Source organism: Mustela nigripes, chromosome 6 (assembly GCF_022355385.1).
Source record: "Mustela nigripes isolate SB6536 chromosome 6, MUSNIG.SB6536, whole genome shotgun sequence".
Taxonomy (NCBI): domain Eukaryota; kingdom Metazoa; phylum Chordata; class Mammalia; order Carnivora; family Mustelidae; genus Mustela; species Mustela nigripes.
In genome coordinates this window covers 2,656,652-2,675,130 of record NC_081562.1, presented here as the reverse complement: position 1 = coordinate 2,675,130, position 18,479 = coordinate 2,656,652, and the positions used below count along the sequence as shown (strand labels likewise).

General features: G+C 60.3%; 1 protein-coding gene across 1 annotated transcript in view; it reads left to right on the top strand.

Annotated features, from left to right (window-relative positions):
* Positions 1 to 17,064, top strand: part of LOC132020224 (TBC1 domain family member 22A-like) — a 221,423-nt gene extending 204,359 nt beyond the window's left edge. Inside the window, exons 11-16 of the mRNA XM_059404436.1 lie at positions 10,928 to 11,135; positions 13,719 to 13,788; positions 15,592 to 15,789; positions 16,326 to 16,486; positions 16,587 to 16,743; positions 16,882 to 17,064. Coding sequence (XP_059260419.1) covers positions 10,928 to 11,135; positions 13,719 to 13,788; positions 15,592 to 15,789; positions 16,326 to 16,486; positions 16,587 to 16,743; positions 16,882 to 17,064 — 977 coding nt within the window. The remainder of the gene's footprint in view (positions 1 to 10,927; positions 11,136 to 13,718; positions 13,789 to 15,591; positions 15,790 to 16,325; positions 16,487 to 16,586; positions 16,744 to 16,881) is intronic.
* The last annotated feature ends 1,415 nt before the right edge of the window (positions 17,065 to 18,479 follow it).

Here is an 18,479-nt window from a genome sequence, read left to right as displayed (position 1 = left end):
TGTCTATCCGTCCGTCCGTCCTTCCTTCCATCATTTGACTGTCCACCCATCAAAGTGTCCGTTAATCAGTGTGTCTGTCTATTTTTTCATCCATTCATCCCTCTCACTTTTGTAAAGAAAGACTTTTTAAAATTATGTGACAGAGAGAGGATGCACAGAAGCAGGGTGAAGGGCAGAGGGAGACGCAGGCTCCCTGCTGAGCAAGGAGCCCGGTGTGAGACTTCATCCCGGTTCACTCTTGGTTTGCTGGGACCATGGCCTGAGCTGAAGGCAGAAGCGTAACCTGCTGAGCCCCTGAGATGTCCCTCATCCCTTCTGCCTTCATGGAAGACTCGGACTGCCTTGCCCTTTGGGTCCGGGGTGTGGAAAGGAATTGGAAGGAGCCTGGTCAGTACAATCTCAGAGTTTAATGGTGAGATGGCCACGCCAACCATCTAGGCCACTAAAGTGCCACGTGTCTTCTCACAGAAGTCCACAGGCAGCCCAGTGGGGTGCCAAGGAAGGGGTGGTCAGCTTCGGGGGAGGTCAGAAGGGCTTCAGGTGGGCGCTTCTCAAGCAGAGAGCTTGAGCTCTGGTGTGAGTGTGGGCTCGCACGGACCCATATGCCAGCCCTGGGGGTGGGAGTCGCGGGTCGGGTCAGAACTCAGACGGGCACATTGGTGGCAGCGTTCTCCGTGTTCAGAGCCCACAGTGGAGGGAGCCCTCCTGGAGAAGTGCCTCATCTTCTGCCTCATTGCGGATTTGGGTCACATCAGGGCTTTCTTATTGCTGACGAGATGATTTGCAAACTGTTTACCTGAGCCTTGTGCTTGTTGAGCTCAGAGCTTGTTTCTTCTCCACTTTCTGCCCCATTTGGAAAAGGGCCTTGCCTATCGGTTTGGAAGTGCTCGTCAGGCAGAGCCTTGCTTTGCGGCCCTGACTCACAGCCACCGCTAGGTGACTGAGTGGGACTTGTGGGCAGCCTCGCCCTCCTCCTCCCTGTCCTACTGGGAAGGGGAATATAGGGGCTGGTGTGTCGCAGCTCAGACGGGTTTGCTACTGCCAAGGCAAGTGCAGCAAGGGAACGTGGACTCCCAGGGAGCCCTGTTAGCTGGTGTCCACACTCGCACGCCCCCTGCTCCTGGGTTTGGGCAAATCCTATGGCCTGATGGAGTGAGGGGTGGTGGGCTGTCTGCCCCGTGATTATGCTACATTATCTACGAGCCCATTTTAGCAGACTAGCTAGATTCTGCCTCTGCTCTCAAGCAAGCAGCCAGCCTGGAGAAGCTCACGTGGCAGGGATGTGTGGGTGGCCTCCAGCTGGCAGCCAGCAGAGGGCTGGGGCCTCGGTCATACACCTGCAGGGGACTGACTCCTGCCAACACCCGGCATTACCCTGGAGGTGGGTGCTTCCCCGGTTGAGCTGCTGGATGAGAGCACAGCCCTCATGGCAGCTGCAGAGCCCTGAGCGGAGGACCCAGCCAGCCTGCTTGGACTCAGAGCCGTGGGGGCTGTGGGATAACAAACTGATGGTGGTTATTTGTTCTACGGAATCAGAAAACTTATGCATGGAGGACAGGTAATGCCATAGAGCCCCCCGCCTTTCCCCGCAGGGCCCTCGCTCCTGCCTGGCTCTCCTCGCCACCATCACAGGTCCGTTCCCTGTGCACCCTCGTCAGTGGCTCGCTGAGCCCAGACACCCCCTCCTTCCCGAGGGTGGGGGGGATGCTGACTGCTGCCTTGGCGCAGACCAGGCCTGGCTGCCCCTCTAGCCCATCAGATCTTGGCACCCACGGCAGGGCCTTTTTATCTGTGCCCTTGGTGTGTCCCCATCTAAGCCCGTGTGGGTGTTGGGTGGGAGACCCAAGGGCCAGGCCCCTCCCGCTCCTGTCCATCTGGGATGGCGTCCAGCTGCCGCCCCCAGGGCCTGGACGGCCACCGCTGCTGCGCACGTGTGCGGTGGGCCGTCCTGCTATCGGCACCTCTGTGCTTGCGGTACCTGGGAAGTCGCCCATCATCTGCGCTCCTTTCTAATAAATCAGGTTGGTTGTTGCTTTCTGATATGAAAACAGGCATTGGTTGAGAAGCTCGTGAGCACATCTGCGAAGTGAGAGTGATTTAACACCTCGCCGCTCTGGAAGAACTTGTATTTTAGATAATGTTACTGTCAAAAAAATATGCAGTGATACCTCTCTAAAGACGGGAAGATAGTGTACCGTGGTGTCAGATAGATGCTGTTTTCTCACGTCCTGCCGGACCCTTAATTTTGCTCCCAGCGCCTGGGTCCTGAGTACATGGTGGCCTCTGTGACCTGAGGCCTGAGAGTGATTGCACTTGACCGTGCCCTGCCGCTCCCTGCCACTGCCTGCTGCCATGCACTGACCCTGTTCGGCTCTCCTGCCAGGGGGCTGGGGGGACTGGTGAGCAGCTTGTAGGTGTGACCCACTGTCACCCCCACCCTTGAGGGCAGTGTGGAAAAAGACAGCAGTTGCATGGCATGACCTTGATGTTCCAACCAGCCTCGGAGCAGTTATCTTGGGAGAATGTATTTGCAGTGTGACCTCTGCCCTCAACGTCTTTCCAGATCACAGCCTCAGGCCCTTAGATGGTGGCAGGAGTGTTCTATTTGTACCCTCAGTGGGTGTGCAGTTCTGCTGCCAACCCCTCAGAGCAGTGTCAGACCCCCAGGTCAAGGCCAGAAGACTGCCCCCCTTCAGGCGCCAGCTGCACGGTCCCCAGGCCCGCCTGCACTGCTGTCCGAGATACCATAAATTCAGCGGCTCCCGTGGCTCCCTTAGGTTCGACGATCCGCTGGAATGGCTCACAGGGCTCAGTACGGCACTGTACTTAGGATGGTTTTACTGTGAAGGGTACAGATCTGGAGGCCCAGCTAAAATAAGGGAGACATGGGCTTGGGTTGTGGGAGGGGTCTGGGCCTGTCGGTGGTCCCCTGTCCCCATGGAGTCAGGGCATGTAGCCCACCCTGCGCCACGCTGCATCCGTGTGCTCACCAGCAGCCGGGAAGCTCTCCTGGGTCTGGTGTCCGGTGCATCGGGCCTCCTCACACGGGCACCATGGATCACGGGCCCCGTGTTGCACTCAGTCTCCAGCTTCTCTCCCCCCGACAGCTGGCAGCCGAGGGTCCCAGCCGGTCCCCATCCGACCATGCTGAGGGTGCACTCACCAGGGCTCCCTCGTTAGCATAAGAGGGACAGGCCGCCGTGAGGGAAGTCCCAGGACTGAGAGCCTCCCTCGAGGAAGGGGCAAAGGCCAGCCCCATTCTTCGTGATGGAACAAGGAGGTCTCTCTGACCAGGCACATGGTCCAGGGTGGCTGCTTCTCACTGAGCTGCGGTGAGCCCCTCCTTGCTCACGGAGGATGACGGTGTGGAATGGTCCCCCTGTGGGACCCGCCAGGATCCTGGGTTCTTGGCGCAGCCTGGGGGCAGGGGGTTGGGTTTTCCCTCCTTATGCCGTCAGCACATTCCTAAGATGGTGTTAAATTGTCTAAATAAATCTTACTTCCTATTGATTTCCATTACAATTTCTAAGGTAAAAAATGTTTTTTTGAAGATGCTTATTGAAATGCAGCAGCGTATATGAATGAGGGAAACGGTTTCCTGCGGAAGCACGTTGTGCATAGCAATACCAGTCAGCTGCCGTCGAGGGCAGGCCCGCCGTGCGGTCAGATTTTCCTCACCAAGTTCCCCTTGTGCACCTGCGCTATAGGACCGGCCCAGGTAGGCCCTTCCTGGCATCCCACCCACGCCCTCTGGCCACACACGGGGCAGTGGCTCCCCTTTCTTGGTGGTAGCTGCTGCCATGCCAGGGACTTCCTGCGACCGTGCGGTAAGGGAGCAGGCTTTTCAGGGGAGGAGGACCACAGGACACTGAGAGCCCACGAGAACGTTCCAGGAGCTGACCTGGGATTTGAACCCAGGCTTTCCTCTCCACCTGAGGTCTCAGCACTCTTCCTTCGTGTCTGGCCCACTCTTGGTAGGCTCGCCCACTGCCTGAGGGAGAAGGCAGTCCAGCAGCCCGGGCTCAGGCCAAGGCCTCCTCGCTACCCCTGCCGTGTGGCCGGCAAGACTGTTTGCCCGCCGGCGTTTGCGGGGGAATGGCCCGTGCCTTGAGAGTGGAATTGGAGGTCCCGTTTCTGCTCTGCTTCACTTCCCCTGTCTGCTCATCCCGTCCTTTTCCGGCTCAGACCCCTTGTCCCTTCGGGGCAACTCTGCAGGTGTCTGTAGTGGGGAGCCCTAGACCTCCCCTTCATGCAGGTGGCCTTCTCCTGTGCCCCCGGTACAGTGAGGCCCGGGTCCCCTGGCTCATGGATGCAGCTGGGCCCTGCCTCCACGTGGGCCTGACGCTTTTCCAGCTGTGGTCCTGTAGACAGGGAGGGTGGGCGAGCCCAGACAGGAGGCTTCTCGGCTGCAGAGAGGCCCGTGTTCACTGTCAGGAGGCTCGTTCTGTTCTGTCAGGAGGCTCGTTCTGTTCCTTTTTTATCTCTTTAACTGACAGAGAATTGAAACCTTCCTCCCGAATCACAGCCTATTCAGGCCTTGCCGGGCAGAAGTGAGAGGTATTCATGCCCGTGCTTGGCTTTGTGGAGGGCTTCTGAGCGGTCTTCTTTGTTAGGTAGCTAAGTGTGAGCAATTACGCTCTCTCTTTGGGCAAATAAATCTCTGTGGCGCCTGCCCTGCATAAACAGTATGTGTTTTTTATGCCAAGTCAACGGGATCTGTGTTTTTTTTCTCTTTAGCATAAATCCTGGGACACAGTGTGTTTGCATAATGTATTTTTATTTTTAATCAAGAAGACAAGATGTTTCAGTGGAATTTTCAGTCTGTAGATCTGCTGTATAAAGTGCTGAGAAAAGCATCCAGCAAATATTGTGGTCTTCCTGCGTGTTGACGTGAGAGGCACCTTCCTGGGGACTCTGGGACAGTGGCAGTGCCCTAGCCTGCCGTGGAGGGTTTTGGGAAAAAAATCTTTCAACCCGAAGAATGACAATAATTACATCTGCCTGCTCGTTCATCATACGTACCTTCTTGTTTCCAGTGAGATGGAAAATTTCAACTTCGGAATTACTGCTAACCAAATTACCTTTATCAGTGGAAGAGCATCTGCTCACAATTACTTACAAAAGAGGAAAAATGAAGCTTTTTAGCATATACGTTTGCAGCCCTGACGTCTATAAATTGAAAGTAATGTGTTGAGTTTTCCACACATTCCAAACAGGAGGCAGCCGCGCCTGGAGTCTTGCCCCTGAGCAGGGGCCTGGGGGCCGGTGGGGCCACCTTGTCGCTCTTCTTCAGAGGAGCCACGTCAGCATGTGCGATGGTGCTCTTGTGGCCTGAGCGTGCCGGCGCAGCCTGGCCGTGGGGCACCTCATCTCTGCTACGCCTGGGGCTCAGCACCCCGCCACAGGGACAGCGAGGGGGTGGCCTTGGCCTTCTCAGCGCCTCTCAGAAGCCGCGAGGCCCCCACTGGGCACGGAAGGCCGGCACGTGGGGCACGCAGGGTCACCTCTCCGGTGAAACAGACAACGGTGAGACTCAGGCTGAATTTTCTGTCTGTCCGCCCAGCTGCTCGGCTGTTGGCGGGCAGGCCGCAGGCCTCGTCTGCCCTGTGGCATCATCTTGCAGGCAGCCCAGGTATGTGGGCCGGGGGGTGGGGCCCGGGGCACTGATACATTTTCCCTGGAAGAGCTGATGGACGAGGAGCCTTTGCTCTGCAAGGACATCGCCTGTGTCCTCGTGGTGTCAGTGGCGCGTCGGGTTTTCGGTGATTGCCGCAGCCCGTGCCTCCCCACGTGGGCCAGGCCTTGCTCTGCAGAGGACCGTCGCTGTGTCACCAGGGCTGATATCCAGAGACACAGTGGCAGTGTGGGGTCCCTTGAGAACACGGAGGGGGGCAACCCTGAGTCCCGTGTCCAGGCCACCACGGCCTGGCCTGCATCCGTGAACACTTTACCCAGCCTGCCTCACTGCACGGGCAGCGGGTGCGCATGCCCCCGGGCCAGGGTCCTGTAGGTCTGGCCCCTTGAGGAGGGTGTTGGTCATCACGCTGTGGCTGGAGTGGGCTCCTTCCGGCCGTGTCTGAGACGGGAACTGCCTCTGTCTGCATCTCGTGGGGAGGGGCTGAGAACTCACCTGTCCCCGTGCCCCTGCTGCTGCTGGGGCCTCAGGTGGGACTCACTGTGGAAGGGAAAGACTTAGTTTTTACGGTTCATTAGGTTACTGCAGTGATAGATGTTCCAGAAACGGGTGTTTAATTTTCCAGACCTGTTTGCTTATGAGTTTACATTAGAAATGTGACTCCTGTGTCCCAGTGCGGTTTTAGAGCTGATTCCCGTTCATCAGCCGGTGATATTGTCCTGCGCCGCCTGGTAGCGCCACAGCAGAGCATGGGCCTGGCTGAGGAGGCCACAGCTGTTCTGTCCTTACTTCATGCAGGTGGCCGCGCTGTCCCGGCTTTCGTCCTGCTCACGTCCCAAGAGTCTGGCCTGGCCGTCGTTCTCCCTAAGCGACGGGCCGAGCGCAGACGGCACCCTTGGCTGGGCTCCTCGTCTGCCTGTGGGCCCAGACAGCGTCCCCTGTCCTGCAGGAGACCAGGGTCCAGGGGAAGACCCGCTGGAGATACCCCAGGGTGAGCCTGGGTGACGCCCCCTCCTCGGTGCCCTCAGCGTGACGGTCCCTCAGCTAACAATCCACCATGTTACCGGGCCGGGGCGGAGGATGGGAAGCCCTGGTCCCGTGGAGACGTGACTTGAATCCGCACCAGGAAACTCGGAGTCAGCATTTCCTTCCCGACTGTGGAGATGTGGCCCTCCCACGGCTGTCATTGCTGGGTTGGGACTGTGCCTGGTCCACGGGTGACTGCACTGGGATGGGTGGGCTGGCCACAGTGCCGTGGGAGGCTCCAGGCTGCGGACCCACTGCAGCCCTGGGGTCAGTCCGGCACCCTTGGACAAGGCGCTGGCACGGCCGACCCGTCTCTGTGGAGCGGCAGGCGGGGGTGACCGGTGGGACCGGGAGCCTCCAGCCGGGGCCAGCCACCTGGCCCGGGAGCCCGCCCTGTGCTGGCCTCCGTCCTCCCCGGGCTGTTTGCAGGCAGTGGCTCTGTCTGCCTGCTCCAGCCTATTCTTCTCCAAGCTGCCACCTGTGCGCAGGGAAGTTACTCTGCTCCCCTGTGAAGGAGGCTTCTCCAGTAAAACCAGAAACGTTCTGAACTGCCTGTTTGCAGGTGTCCTTATATTTGAACTTCACGCTAACCAGGGCGCTCGTATCAGTGTCCTGGACCGGGGCAGGGGCTGGGCGTCTGCTGGTGGGGCTTCTGCTCTTGGGCAGCAGGCAAAGGTCATCCCTGGACGGAGGGTCCACTCAGGGGCCCTCGGAACTCTCCAGAGGTTTAGTTATGCAGCTGCGAATAACAGCCTAGAAATCATTCGTCATAGAGAATACAGTGTCCCTTCTCGTTGCTGGGAGCGCCCCTCCGTACTGCACTGTGGGGAACGGAGGCGGAGAAGGGAGCCTGGGCTCGGGGGGCTTTACTCGCCGCCGGTGCCGGTCACACATTTTCTCCATGCGTTCACGCGCTCTTCCCTCACTCACCGTCTGACAGACGCTTGCGAGGACCTGGTGTCCGGGCAGGAGGCTCAGGGGCGACGTGCCCACGGTGCTGGCCCCGGGCGGGCATGGCCCCAAAGAGGCGAGGCCCTGGATGCTGTGAGAAAGGCTGGACTGGAGGCGTTTGTAGCAGCAGGACGAGGGGCAGGCTGACGGCACGTGGAGGATCTGCCCAGGTGTTGGGCATGGGACTAGGTCGAGGGGGAGGCCTGGGGGAGGCTGGAGCGTGAGTGATGCCGGGGGTTCTGGTACCCGGTGCCACCTGAGGGAGACACCCGTGGAGCGTGTTGGGGGACGGAGGGCTGAGGACGAGGTGCGTTCTGAGGCATTCCAGTGTTCTCTAAGTGTGCACCATTCAGGGGACCTCCACGACATCTGGAGAGGACCCCTTGGAGGCATTAACTGCTCCTGAGCTGACAGGTCAGTGACACAGGGGTCTCCTGTCTGTGAAAAGCTGTGTGTCTCAGTTCTGCTGGGGACGGCTGCAGGGGGCGGCCCGCCGAATGCCGCGCCCAGGACGGGCCCCTGGCTGCTTTAACTGCCAGTAGAGTCAAGTAGAAACTTCTCTTTTGTGGTAAAATTAAGTTTATTGAAAAATAATTGTATTTAATGAAACATAAGTTGATTAGAAGAACATTAGAAGAATGTTGGTTAGAATCAACATAAGGTGATTAGAGACCACAGTGTGGTTCCACCTGTGGTTACCCTCTGCCCCGCGCGTGGAACTTCTGGAATGGGGACCCTGTGTGAGGGGCTGGAGTCCTCCTGTCCTCGGTCCCTTTGGGCCCCTGGAGGGGTTCCCAGCACATCAGAAGCTTCCGGAGAGCTGACATGGGTTCTCAGACCCACCTGAAAATTTTGATAACGTCGAGATGAGCCTGAGAACCTGTGTTCTAAGCCCCCGAGATGAGGGCACTGTCCAGCCCAGTGTGGGGACCACTGAGGTCCGCCCCTGCGGCACCTTGTTATCAGGCCAGCCTGGCCCTGGGCTGGCTTTGTCCTTCCCCAGGTCCTGGTGGTCACTCAGGCCTGAGTTCCCCTAGGGCCTCACACCTGTGTTCACCCAGCGCCCGAGGAGGAGGGGGCAGGCCCTGGTCTGTGGGCCGGGGGCACCGAAGACTGAGCTCAGGGGCCCTCGTGCAAAGAAGAGGTCTCATTGAAAGCCTAGGTTTTATCCTAAAAATTAGTGATGATCGTTGACTTCATAATGCGTATTTATTTGGTTTTAGCGTAAGACTAGCGTTCAGATTTCTGGTGGCGATCTGTTCCTACTGCTCGGTGTGGTCCCATTTTCCTCCGGCCGACTGCGGCCTCGTAGCAGGTGGCTCCCCGGTCACGCTCCGTTCTGGCCCCTCCTGCGCAGAGATGCTCTCCTCCTCGGGCTTTCACGGGAGGACAGACAGGATTGGTAATGCAGGAACTTAGCCGTCTGACTCACGCTTGCTTGGGCTTGGCCAGAACCTCTCAGTCAAGCAAAAACAGAACAGACCTCCCTCCCCTGGTGTGCGAATCACCCCTCCAGGGAGAGGGGCCCCTGCCTGTAGGGGGGAGGAACAGACACTAGCCATAGGAGCCCCGCTGCCGGGCCTTCTGTCTCTGCCTGCTTCCTGGGCTCAGCACCCTGGGCCCAGCCTGCCCTGTGCTGGGTCCAGAGCCCCTGGTCCCTACATTTGTCCCTGAAAAGGCAGCAGGTGGCACACCTGGTGGCCTCCGGGTCTTCCCACTTTCTGGTCCCACCAGCCTCCTCTCTGGCACCTTGCTCCCGCCCGGCTGCGAGGACTCAGAGATGAGCCCGTGTGGTTCTCCTCCGCCCCGTGTCATTAGTCCCTGCCTCGTCGTGACTGACCTCACAGTGTGTTGTCGGGTCTGCCGGACCCCCGTGACCCGGCTGCTCCCCCACACCCCGCCCACACGTGTTCTGCCCCACCTGCCGCGTGGAGGGTGCCCAGGCGTGTGTGCTCTGCTCGGCCGGGGACAGCGGTGGTTTGGGGGGGGGGGTGTTGTAGCGGAGCCAGTGAAGAAACTGGCTCCAGTCGTGGGACCCAGAGCCGTCCAGAGCTTTTCTGTGGCCCGCCTTCCTCTCCTGTGGCCGGAGCACCTCGCAAGGCACTCCCGCTTCAACCATCGTGACTGGAAGGTGCTGAGGTTCTCAGGACGGGGTCCTCCCGCCCCTCGCAGCCCCCTCCTCCGTGCTCAGTGGTGAGGAAAGCCTGTTTCAGCAGTACTGCGAGTTACCAGGAACACGAGTCAAAACAAACCAGTAAGCAGCAGAACGCTAACCTTTGTTCATTAGTTCTAGAACTTTTTTATTTGGGAGACCTGGAAAACCTATAAACTTTTTCAGGGTCACTTCTCAGGGCTGTTTGCAGGGAAAGGTAAGCCCAAGAGCGAAGGAGCTTGCACGGAACTCGGGAACTCACAGAAGAGATGTGTGCAGAAGGGGTGCTTTGCCCAGTGCTTGGTGGGCCCTGATGAAGCTCCATCAGCACAGGAAGGTTCTGGCTCCAAGTCAGGACCCTTTGGCAGTACTTGCTTGTCTTACGAAACAGTGCGGAGTGGATCCTCATGGGGCGGGGTGGGTGTGGGGTTACCTGAGCCCCAGAATCTTTGCTTCCAGGATTTATAGACTGTGGAGCTTCATGGAGCTCCTGAGCCCGCCCCCCAGGTTGCCAAGCACTCGACAGAGAGGTCCGGGCAGGGAGCACAGGGCCCTCCGCTGCGGAGTTACGCCTGTTGTAGCGGGATGGGGAGGAGACGTTCGTGGCCGCTGGGAGATCGCGCGTCAGCGAAATGATGGTTCATAAGGCTTGATTCTCCCGAGAGGCCTGCTATCCCGAGGCTAGCCCCAAACCTGGGATCCGGAGGCACCGCAGGGCCCTGTCCCGCTTGATTTCTCACTGGCTGGGTCTGGGAGCAGCTGGGGAATTGAGGTCATTTTGCGAGCCAAGGAGCTCTCCCTGCATGTCCGAGCCCCTCCTGGGACAGCAGCCGGGGCTGGTGGACTTGGCCTGGGCGGGAGAGAGCGCTCCCCGCGTGCCCCAGAGCAGGCCCGTTTCTCACTCGTGAGGCAGCAGTGGTCCTGCCGCCCCATTACTGGGTCTGAGGTGGGGCCAGACCTCCAGCGGGTCACGCAGCCCCGGACCTACCTTGCCCCTTCCTGTCACGGCCACCACGGCCGCTCACTTTCTAGAGAAGAGTCCAGCTGAACTCTCCGTGCCCTGGGGACACTGCCTGCATGGCTGGTGGTTGGAGCGGGCAGATGGGGGGCGACCGCGTGGGGCTCTGGCTCACGGCCTCGGGGCCTGTGTTTGTGTCACGCAGAGCCTGTGCACCGGCACCTGGAGCAGCATGAGGTGAGGTACCTGCAGTTCGCCTTCCGCTGGATGAACAACCTGCTGATGCGGGAAGTGCCGCTGCGCTGCACCGTCCGCCTGTGGGACACCTACCAGGTGAGCGGCCCCCGTGGCCCCCGCGGCCCCCCGGAGCCCCCGCCGTCCCCCCGCCCCCACCTGTGGGACACATACAGCGGGTGAGGCATCTCCCCCCGTGCCGGCTCTGCCCGCACAGGGTCTGCCTGGGTCGTGTCCTTTTCTGGTGTTCTGTCACCGAGTAGACATGACACCGGCAAGAAGCACGTCCCGTCGTCGTGTCTGTAGCTGGATTTGATTGTGGCCACGTGGTGCCGCCGTCCCTGGGGCTCACGAGCTGCGTCCGTTCAGTCGGGGCCCTCGGGGTGCAGTGGGGGGTGCTTGTAACTCACGGACGTTGGTGCCGCGGCTGCCAGAAACATTCACACTCGGGGCTCTCACGTTGTCACTGCTTTGAGTTACTCGTAATAAAGATTTTTTTAAAAAGTCACTGACAGGTTCAGTGCAATATGAAATTTCTCCTCTCCACCGCTCTTGATGAAATTCATTTCTTCTGGAGATTGAGTTTTCCGGAACAAACCACCGTTGTTCCCTCGAGTGTCCCGTTGCTTATTCTAGCACCTTTTCATTTTGCTGAAGATGTTTGCTGACGCGGAGGCCGCGCCGTGGGGCTCCCACGCCCGCTTCTCATCATCCCTCGCAGATTGCGGGAGCCTGACGTGGGACTGGGAGGGGAGGCCTGCAGAGCCTGGTTTCTTCGCTCCCGGAGGCAGGGCTTTGGCTGCTGTGAGCGCCGGGCCCTAGTGGGTTTTGGACTGGGAAAAGGAGCGCCGGGCGGCGGTGTAGGTCCCAGCCACGGAGCTGGCCTCCCGTGTGGGAGCCTCGCACGTGTGTGCCCGTGAATGCGGTGGCGGGAGGCCAGGGGCCCTTCCTTCGCTGCACCGAAGGAGCCCTTGGTCTGGACCTGCCTCCTTCCTGTGGGTGAGGAGCTCCAGCTGCCGTGCAGCCTGCCCCCCATGCCTGCCGGCGCCGCGCTCGGAGCTGTGGTCGTGGGAGTCGGCCAGCGCAGTAGCCCAAGGTTTTGGTCCTGGGGGTGGCCCGTGGGTCCCGCGTGGGTGCGAGCTTCTGAAGCTTTGACTTTGCTTTCCTCTTTTGTGCCTTGCTCATTCTGACAACGCTGTGGAAGTCAGGGTGACTCCGTTGCTCGTGTCCTTATCCGCCGCTTGGATTTTGCTCTTCTGCGTGGCTGGCAGTTACAGAATTCCTGGCCACTGACATTTGCTGGGACACAAAGCCTGCCCTGGGCTGTTGCTGAAGGTGCCTGTCAGCCTGGTGCTGCTCACTGGGTCTCGGTAGTGTCGTAGGAAACAAAACTACTGCCCCGGGACATGGGAGCGCTCACCCTTTGTGACGGGTCAGGCTGTTGAAGACCCCGGCCCCTCATTAAACACAGGTGCTTGGGATGCCGTCCCCGTCCCCAATTAATTAGGCCTGGAGCCCGCTGCGTCATGAGGAGCTGGAGATCGGACCTGCCCGCAGTCCTGCACCACTTCCCGCCAACTCCTAATGGGTATTAAAACTTTAAGCACAGTTGTGGCATCTTTATTGCGTTAATTTTCCTGAAATTAAATTTTGTCGTGAATCGACTCATTTGTACCACAGACTCATTCTGGAACTGATGGTACCCTGGCCATAAACCTTTTCATAGCTTAAAAATTGGGGGTATTTCTATTTTATAGGCCCAAGTAACCATGAAATTGTATTACATCTTTTGGCAATGAAAATCCGCGGTAATCACAGGATGGCCTTCGGTGATCGCTCTCCCCTCGGCTGGGGTGTTTACCAGCTGGGCCGTCACAGCTTCCAGTCGCTCTGGAACCCTCGGAGGCACCGTGACGTTCTCGGGGGGCGTGTGCCCACAAAGGGCTTTGGAGAGCAGCTGCTCGGGCCCCGCTCCTGACTAGGCAGGCAGTGGCGTGAAGACGGAAGAGATGTGTCACCACAGGCGTGAAAACAGGCATTTGACAGGCACAAACAGCCCAGCAGGGGCCCGTGCTTCGGGGAGCCGGCTCCTGCTCCCAGGCACCTTTTGCATTCGTTTGAAGCTGTATAGTCGGGTGGGCAGTCCAGCTCCTAGGGGGCCTTGGCCGTGGGAGCTGATGCCCGCCTCTAGGACTCGGCTTCCCGTCTCGAGACTGTGGAAACGGTTGCTTCTGGTCCTTCCCCCACCGCGTGGCTAGTGACGACCTCCAGCGAGAGAGCCCCTGCGCTCGCTCCCTTCTCCCTTGGCCTGTGGCTGTGGGGGTGAGGTCGTCAGTCCCGAACCTGTCGGGGCTCTTGGTCAGCCAGGCCGTGCCTCCTTTCCTTCCGGTCTCTCTCTGACTGCCTCCCCTCCCCCCACCAGCCTCTTGGTCTGTGTCCGTGAGAAGGCACACAGGTTTTGCTCTCAGGTCAATGAGCGCAGACACGTAGTTGGCAGGAAGGGGGCACCCCACTGCCATGACTGGACAGTGATGCTGTGAGCTCAGCCTCCCCCCACTGCTGGCTTTGAGAAAGCTGACCCAGTACATGCAGCCTTTGGGCCCTGGAGGGACCCTGCTGTCCTATGCTGGTGGCGGGTTCGGGGCTGCGGGCAGCCCTGCCAAGGGTCCTGTCAGAGGCAGGCCCCCAGTTTCTCCTCTGCCTTCACTGTGGTCCCGGCACAGCGGCGCGGCTGGAGCTGTCCCTCTGTCTGCTCCTCCCAGGGGGATGACGGTGGAGGGGGGACAGCAGCGTGCCGGCCCTCGGCCTCCGGCGGAGCAGAAGTTCCCTCCCGTGAGTGCCCTTACGTCCCAGGGGGACAGACGCAGGAGCATGGAGAAGTGAGCCCCTGGCAAGGGCAAGGTGCGTGAGGCTGGGTATTTGCTGTGGAGCAAACAGTGAGGAGCAGGGAGCTGTGTGTGCGGGAGAGTGAGGGACGTGCTGTGCCAGATTGTCCTGCCACACGGAGAGGGAAACCTAGATCCCAGAGGGGGATGGACCTGCCGTCCTCCTGGTGCCAGGGGAGCTGAGGCGGTGATGTGCAGGCCGGGGCCGCAGCAGCCATGGTGGAGGGCTGAGGGCACCAGAAGCTGCCATTCTCCCTGTGGGTTTGGGGATGGTTGGTCCCAGCTTGGTCAAGGTCGAGCTGGGACCGAGGTGAAGGGTGGACGGAGCCCAATGAACATCTAGGGAGAGAAGGTTTGGACAGAGGGCACAGCGTATCAGGAGTGAGCACTGTCCCCTGCTCATCGGGCTTCTCCCCGCAGCACCAGGGGCCTGGGAGGGCACAGAGGCAGGTTGTTGGCTGCCTTTCCTGCTCCACATCCGGTGGCTGTGCTTTAGTCTGGAGGCCTGTGGAAGCCCCTCCTGGGAAGCTTCTGTCCCAGGACCTGCCACCGTGTCTGAGCCTGGCTGCTTGGCTCCCCGAGATGCTGGGGAGGCTGTGCCTTGTGCCTTATTGACGAGGAGTCCCTGACCCTTGAGACGTGGTCTGGGGTGAGCTCTGCCTCCCCGTGACCTTGTGGGGAGGAGAGAGGCCCAGAGGTGGTGGTAACTGCAGGTTTCCCCAAGGGCGGAGACTGAGGCGAGGTTTCTGGATTGTAATTCCTTTGTGCTAAATGCCGTTAGAAGGTCGATCCGCTCAGGATTGCTTTAAGCTACTTGGCGTCTGTAGTGGCTCCATACAGATTTAAGGTTTGCTTTTCTACCTCTGCAAACAATGTCGTTGGGATTTTGATGGGGATCGCGTTGAGTCTGGAGGGGCTTGGGGTGGTGTGGGCCCTTCTCGCTATTAATTCATCCCGTCCACGAGCACAGGACGACTTTCTGCTGGTTTGTCTCGTCCTCGGCTCTGTTCTTCAGTGTTAGTTTCCAGCATGCAGGCCTGTCACCTCCGTGGCCGGACTTACTAAGTATTTTGTTCTTTCCGAGGCACTTGTCCGTGGGATGGTTCCCTGGAGCTCGCTGTTAGGGTGGAGGAATGCAGCTGAGTTTCGTGTACACTGTTGAACCTGCAACTTTACTGGCTTGTTTATTCCAAGAAAATGCGATCAGGATCTCCAGAGGCGCCCCCCCCCCACCCCCCTCAGTGTTCACGGCAGCAGCTCACCATGGCCGGGGCGTGGGAGTGACTCAGGGTGTGTGTGCAAGTGTGTGACGGTGCAGGGGGCCCAGCTGGGGTGCGAGAGGTGGAGGGGAGCCCTGCCGTGTACGGAGCCAGGGGGAGGGATTCTGGAGCCGTGCGCGCGGTGGAAGGTTCAAGGGTGATGGGTGAGCCCGGTGGGGCAGCCCATGGGCGTCTTGTGGTTCATTCGACATTGAAAAAGTGTGACGGAGGACCTGCTGTTTTCGTTCTAATTTATATAAATTTAAATTGAAGAAGGCCACGTGGTGAGTGGCTGCCGAACGTGGGCGCAGCTCTGGGAAGGCCTGGCGGGGTCAGTAGGTCACGGTGGGGAGCGGGCAGCTCCATCCAAAAGCCTGTGTGCACTGGGGCAGCAGTGCCCTGGCCGCTCACGGCCGTAGACAGGTGTGCTTCGGGTGGGGTGGGCTGACCTCAGCTTGTGTTGAGGTGACCCCCTCCCATCTTCCGAGGAGTGTGGCGGTGAAGGGGAGGGGGATGAGGCTGGAAGGGGAATGACGGGCTGGTTGCCGGCCGCGCAGTGGGCAGGCCTGGGCACTGCCACGCTCATGGAGCTTGCTGTTGGCACAGTGGGCAAAGCTCGCTGGGTGGCAGGGACATTGCCACAGGTTGGGGCCCCTTCCTCCCCAGGGTCCTCCGAGGCTGATTGGGAAGTGAGTGTGCCGCCAGGGGCCGTCCTGAAATGAAGGCCATGTACTGCTTTCCGAAGAGAAATGGAAGAGCCGGGTCCCCGGGGCACGGTCGGGCTCTGGCCGGGGAGCTGGCCTCACTGCTTGGTCCGTGGGGAGCGAGGTAGGGGAGCGAGCTGCTGCGGGTCTGGCCCTCGGGTGCGTTCTGATGAGTGCCACCTTCCACCTGTGTCCTGATGCTCGGGATGGCCTTGGTCAATGGGGATGGTGCGACGGAGCCCTTGGAGGCCTCACGCTTCCTTCGGCCTGCTGTTCTGTTGTAAGAAAAGGGCAGATCTGCTGCTGCCAGGTGAGTGTTGCAGGATGACTTCATCTGACTTAAGGCATTCATCGAATTCCTTCCTCGCGTTATCCAAAGGCCACCTGAATTCTAATTACGACACGTTCACTCTCCATACCCCAAGAGCGTCTTCAGTCCCGCTCTTCACGGCCGGCGGGGAGTCAGAGGGACGGACCGCGGGGCTCATCCTTGCATCCGGTTTCGCACGCCGCCCGCTTAGGTCGTGACCTCCCGCGGCCAGGCTGCCGCGCTGCGACGCTCAGAACATGCTGTGCTGCTGTGCGAGGCTGGCAGCCCCAGGCCCCTGGTGCACATGTGTTCGGGGGAGTGGTGCGAGGGCCCGCTGTGTCGCGGACTGGCCACTGTTCCGGGGCAGGGCCCGTCAGTCCCCATGGACTCCAGGGAGCACAGAGCCTCGGGACTTGCCTAACGCCCTGCTTGCCTCACGGGCGCCCCATCGTGATGCACCTGCTTCCTGCAGACACGCCGGGGCTCCTGTGCCCTGCACGGGTGAGAATGGGCTCTGGGCCTGCATCGCTCCGGGCAGCGTCCAGCCGCTGGGCTGCCACTGTGAGTCCACGTCTCTGAGGCATGCTGTGGTGGTGGGGCCGTGGGCCGTGGCCCCGCTGTGCCACGGGGTGGGGAAGGCAGAGGAAGGGGCGCTGGCCTCGCTTACTGCCTTCTCAGGTCCCGCAGCAGAGCCACGGCACACCCAGCTCCTCTGGGGTCTCATGGGCGGGCTGGGCCCTTGGTGAGACCGGCTCCGCATTCCACAGCCCCTGGTGGCATTGGTGGGGGCCGCGGGCAGTGGTGAGGGCCCCTCTATGTCCAGACCCATCGCCTCAGGTCTCTCTGGTCGGGACGCAGCGGAGTTTGCTGCGCAGCCTCCTGGCACCTGCTCCTTTTGCATCGTTTCGGGTGAAATCTCTGCAGGTTTCCACTTTCCTCCTGCTCAGTGAGGGCCACCTTTGCTGTCCCTGCAGAGGTCTCGGCAGAGGTCGTGAGAGGTGGGACCTCTCTGTGCGTCGCAGGATGCAGCCATATCTCTGGGGAAGAGCTTGATCGCTCAGTCCAGGCGTGTTTGCCGAGTACGTGTTCCGGGCCTGGCCCTGCTCTCAGCCCTGGGGACACGGCGATGGGTGACGAGGGCCCTGACCTCAGCGAGCGAGCCTGGCAGCCCACATACATCTGCCGAAGAAGGTGCACCACGATGTGTGGTGCAGCCAAGCCAGTGGGCAGGGGTCCCTTGGCAGGTTCCCGAATGAGCTCTGCTCCTGGCGATGCAGGCTTCTAGCAGATAGTCATGGAGAAGGAGTCCCGAGAGGCCCGGCCAGGACGGGACCAGCAAGTCGTGTGTGGAGCAGGAGGAAGGCCGCTGACAACAACGGCGGGCGGCAGGTGTGCAGCCCCGGGCTGTGGGGGCTGTGCCACGCTCCAGGCAGGGGACAGCTGTGGCCTGGTCACAGGGGGTCCCCGTGGAGCCTGCGAGAAGATGCTGGATTTGCAGTCACTGGATGCCGGGTATGATCAGACCTGGTGCCAAGGCTGTGTGTCTGGGCATGATCTCTATCCGTCTGTCTGTCCACCCACTTGTCCACCTTCTACAACTTGATCCCTGGTCTGTATGGGGCCCCATGTAGGCCTTAGGTCCCTCAAAGTGCCTGAGGTGGCCTCCCTGCCCTGACAGGTCCACTGCCTGGCATGGGAGGTGGATAGACAGCCGTTACAGAAGGTGCCCGAGGTGACGAGGTGGCGACTTGGGGCTCCTCACTCTGCCCGGGGGTGTTGTGGAGGCTCACCAGGGGACACTTCAGCCAGACTTGGCGCTGAGGACAGGCCGGGGCCAGATCCGGATGCCAGGAAGTGCTGGCCAAGGGCAGGAGTGCGGTCTGGCCTGAAAGCAGAGCGTGCTTGGAGGCTCGTGGGGCAGGTGGGCGCGGCCTGCCCCGCGGGAAGGGTGGTGGGCACGGCTGCATGAGGTGTTTGGGTGCCGGGGCAGAGTGGGGTCACGGGCCGTGGGGAGCTCTGGATGGTGGGGAGCAGGTCTGGGTCCACGGTCTTGTTCACAGGCTGGGTGCTCCCTGCTCTGTTTCCAGAGGATGACTTAGCATCTGTAGGTTTGGGTTTCTGCCTGTATAAGACCTTGGTGCTGGTTATCATGGCCACTCATGCAGGTCTGCCCATGGAACCTGGACCACTAGCCCCACCTGTGCTGATTGCCGGACCTCCCTGCCTACCAGCCCGGCTGCGGGAAGTCCCGAGTTGCGGGTGCTGGGGCCTAGCACACAGGTTTTGTCAGTTGTCCTTGTCCAGCACCCTTGTACTGGGCGGCAGCCTGGGTGAGGGAAGCCCAGTGGCCGGGAGGGAGGAGCGG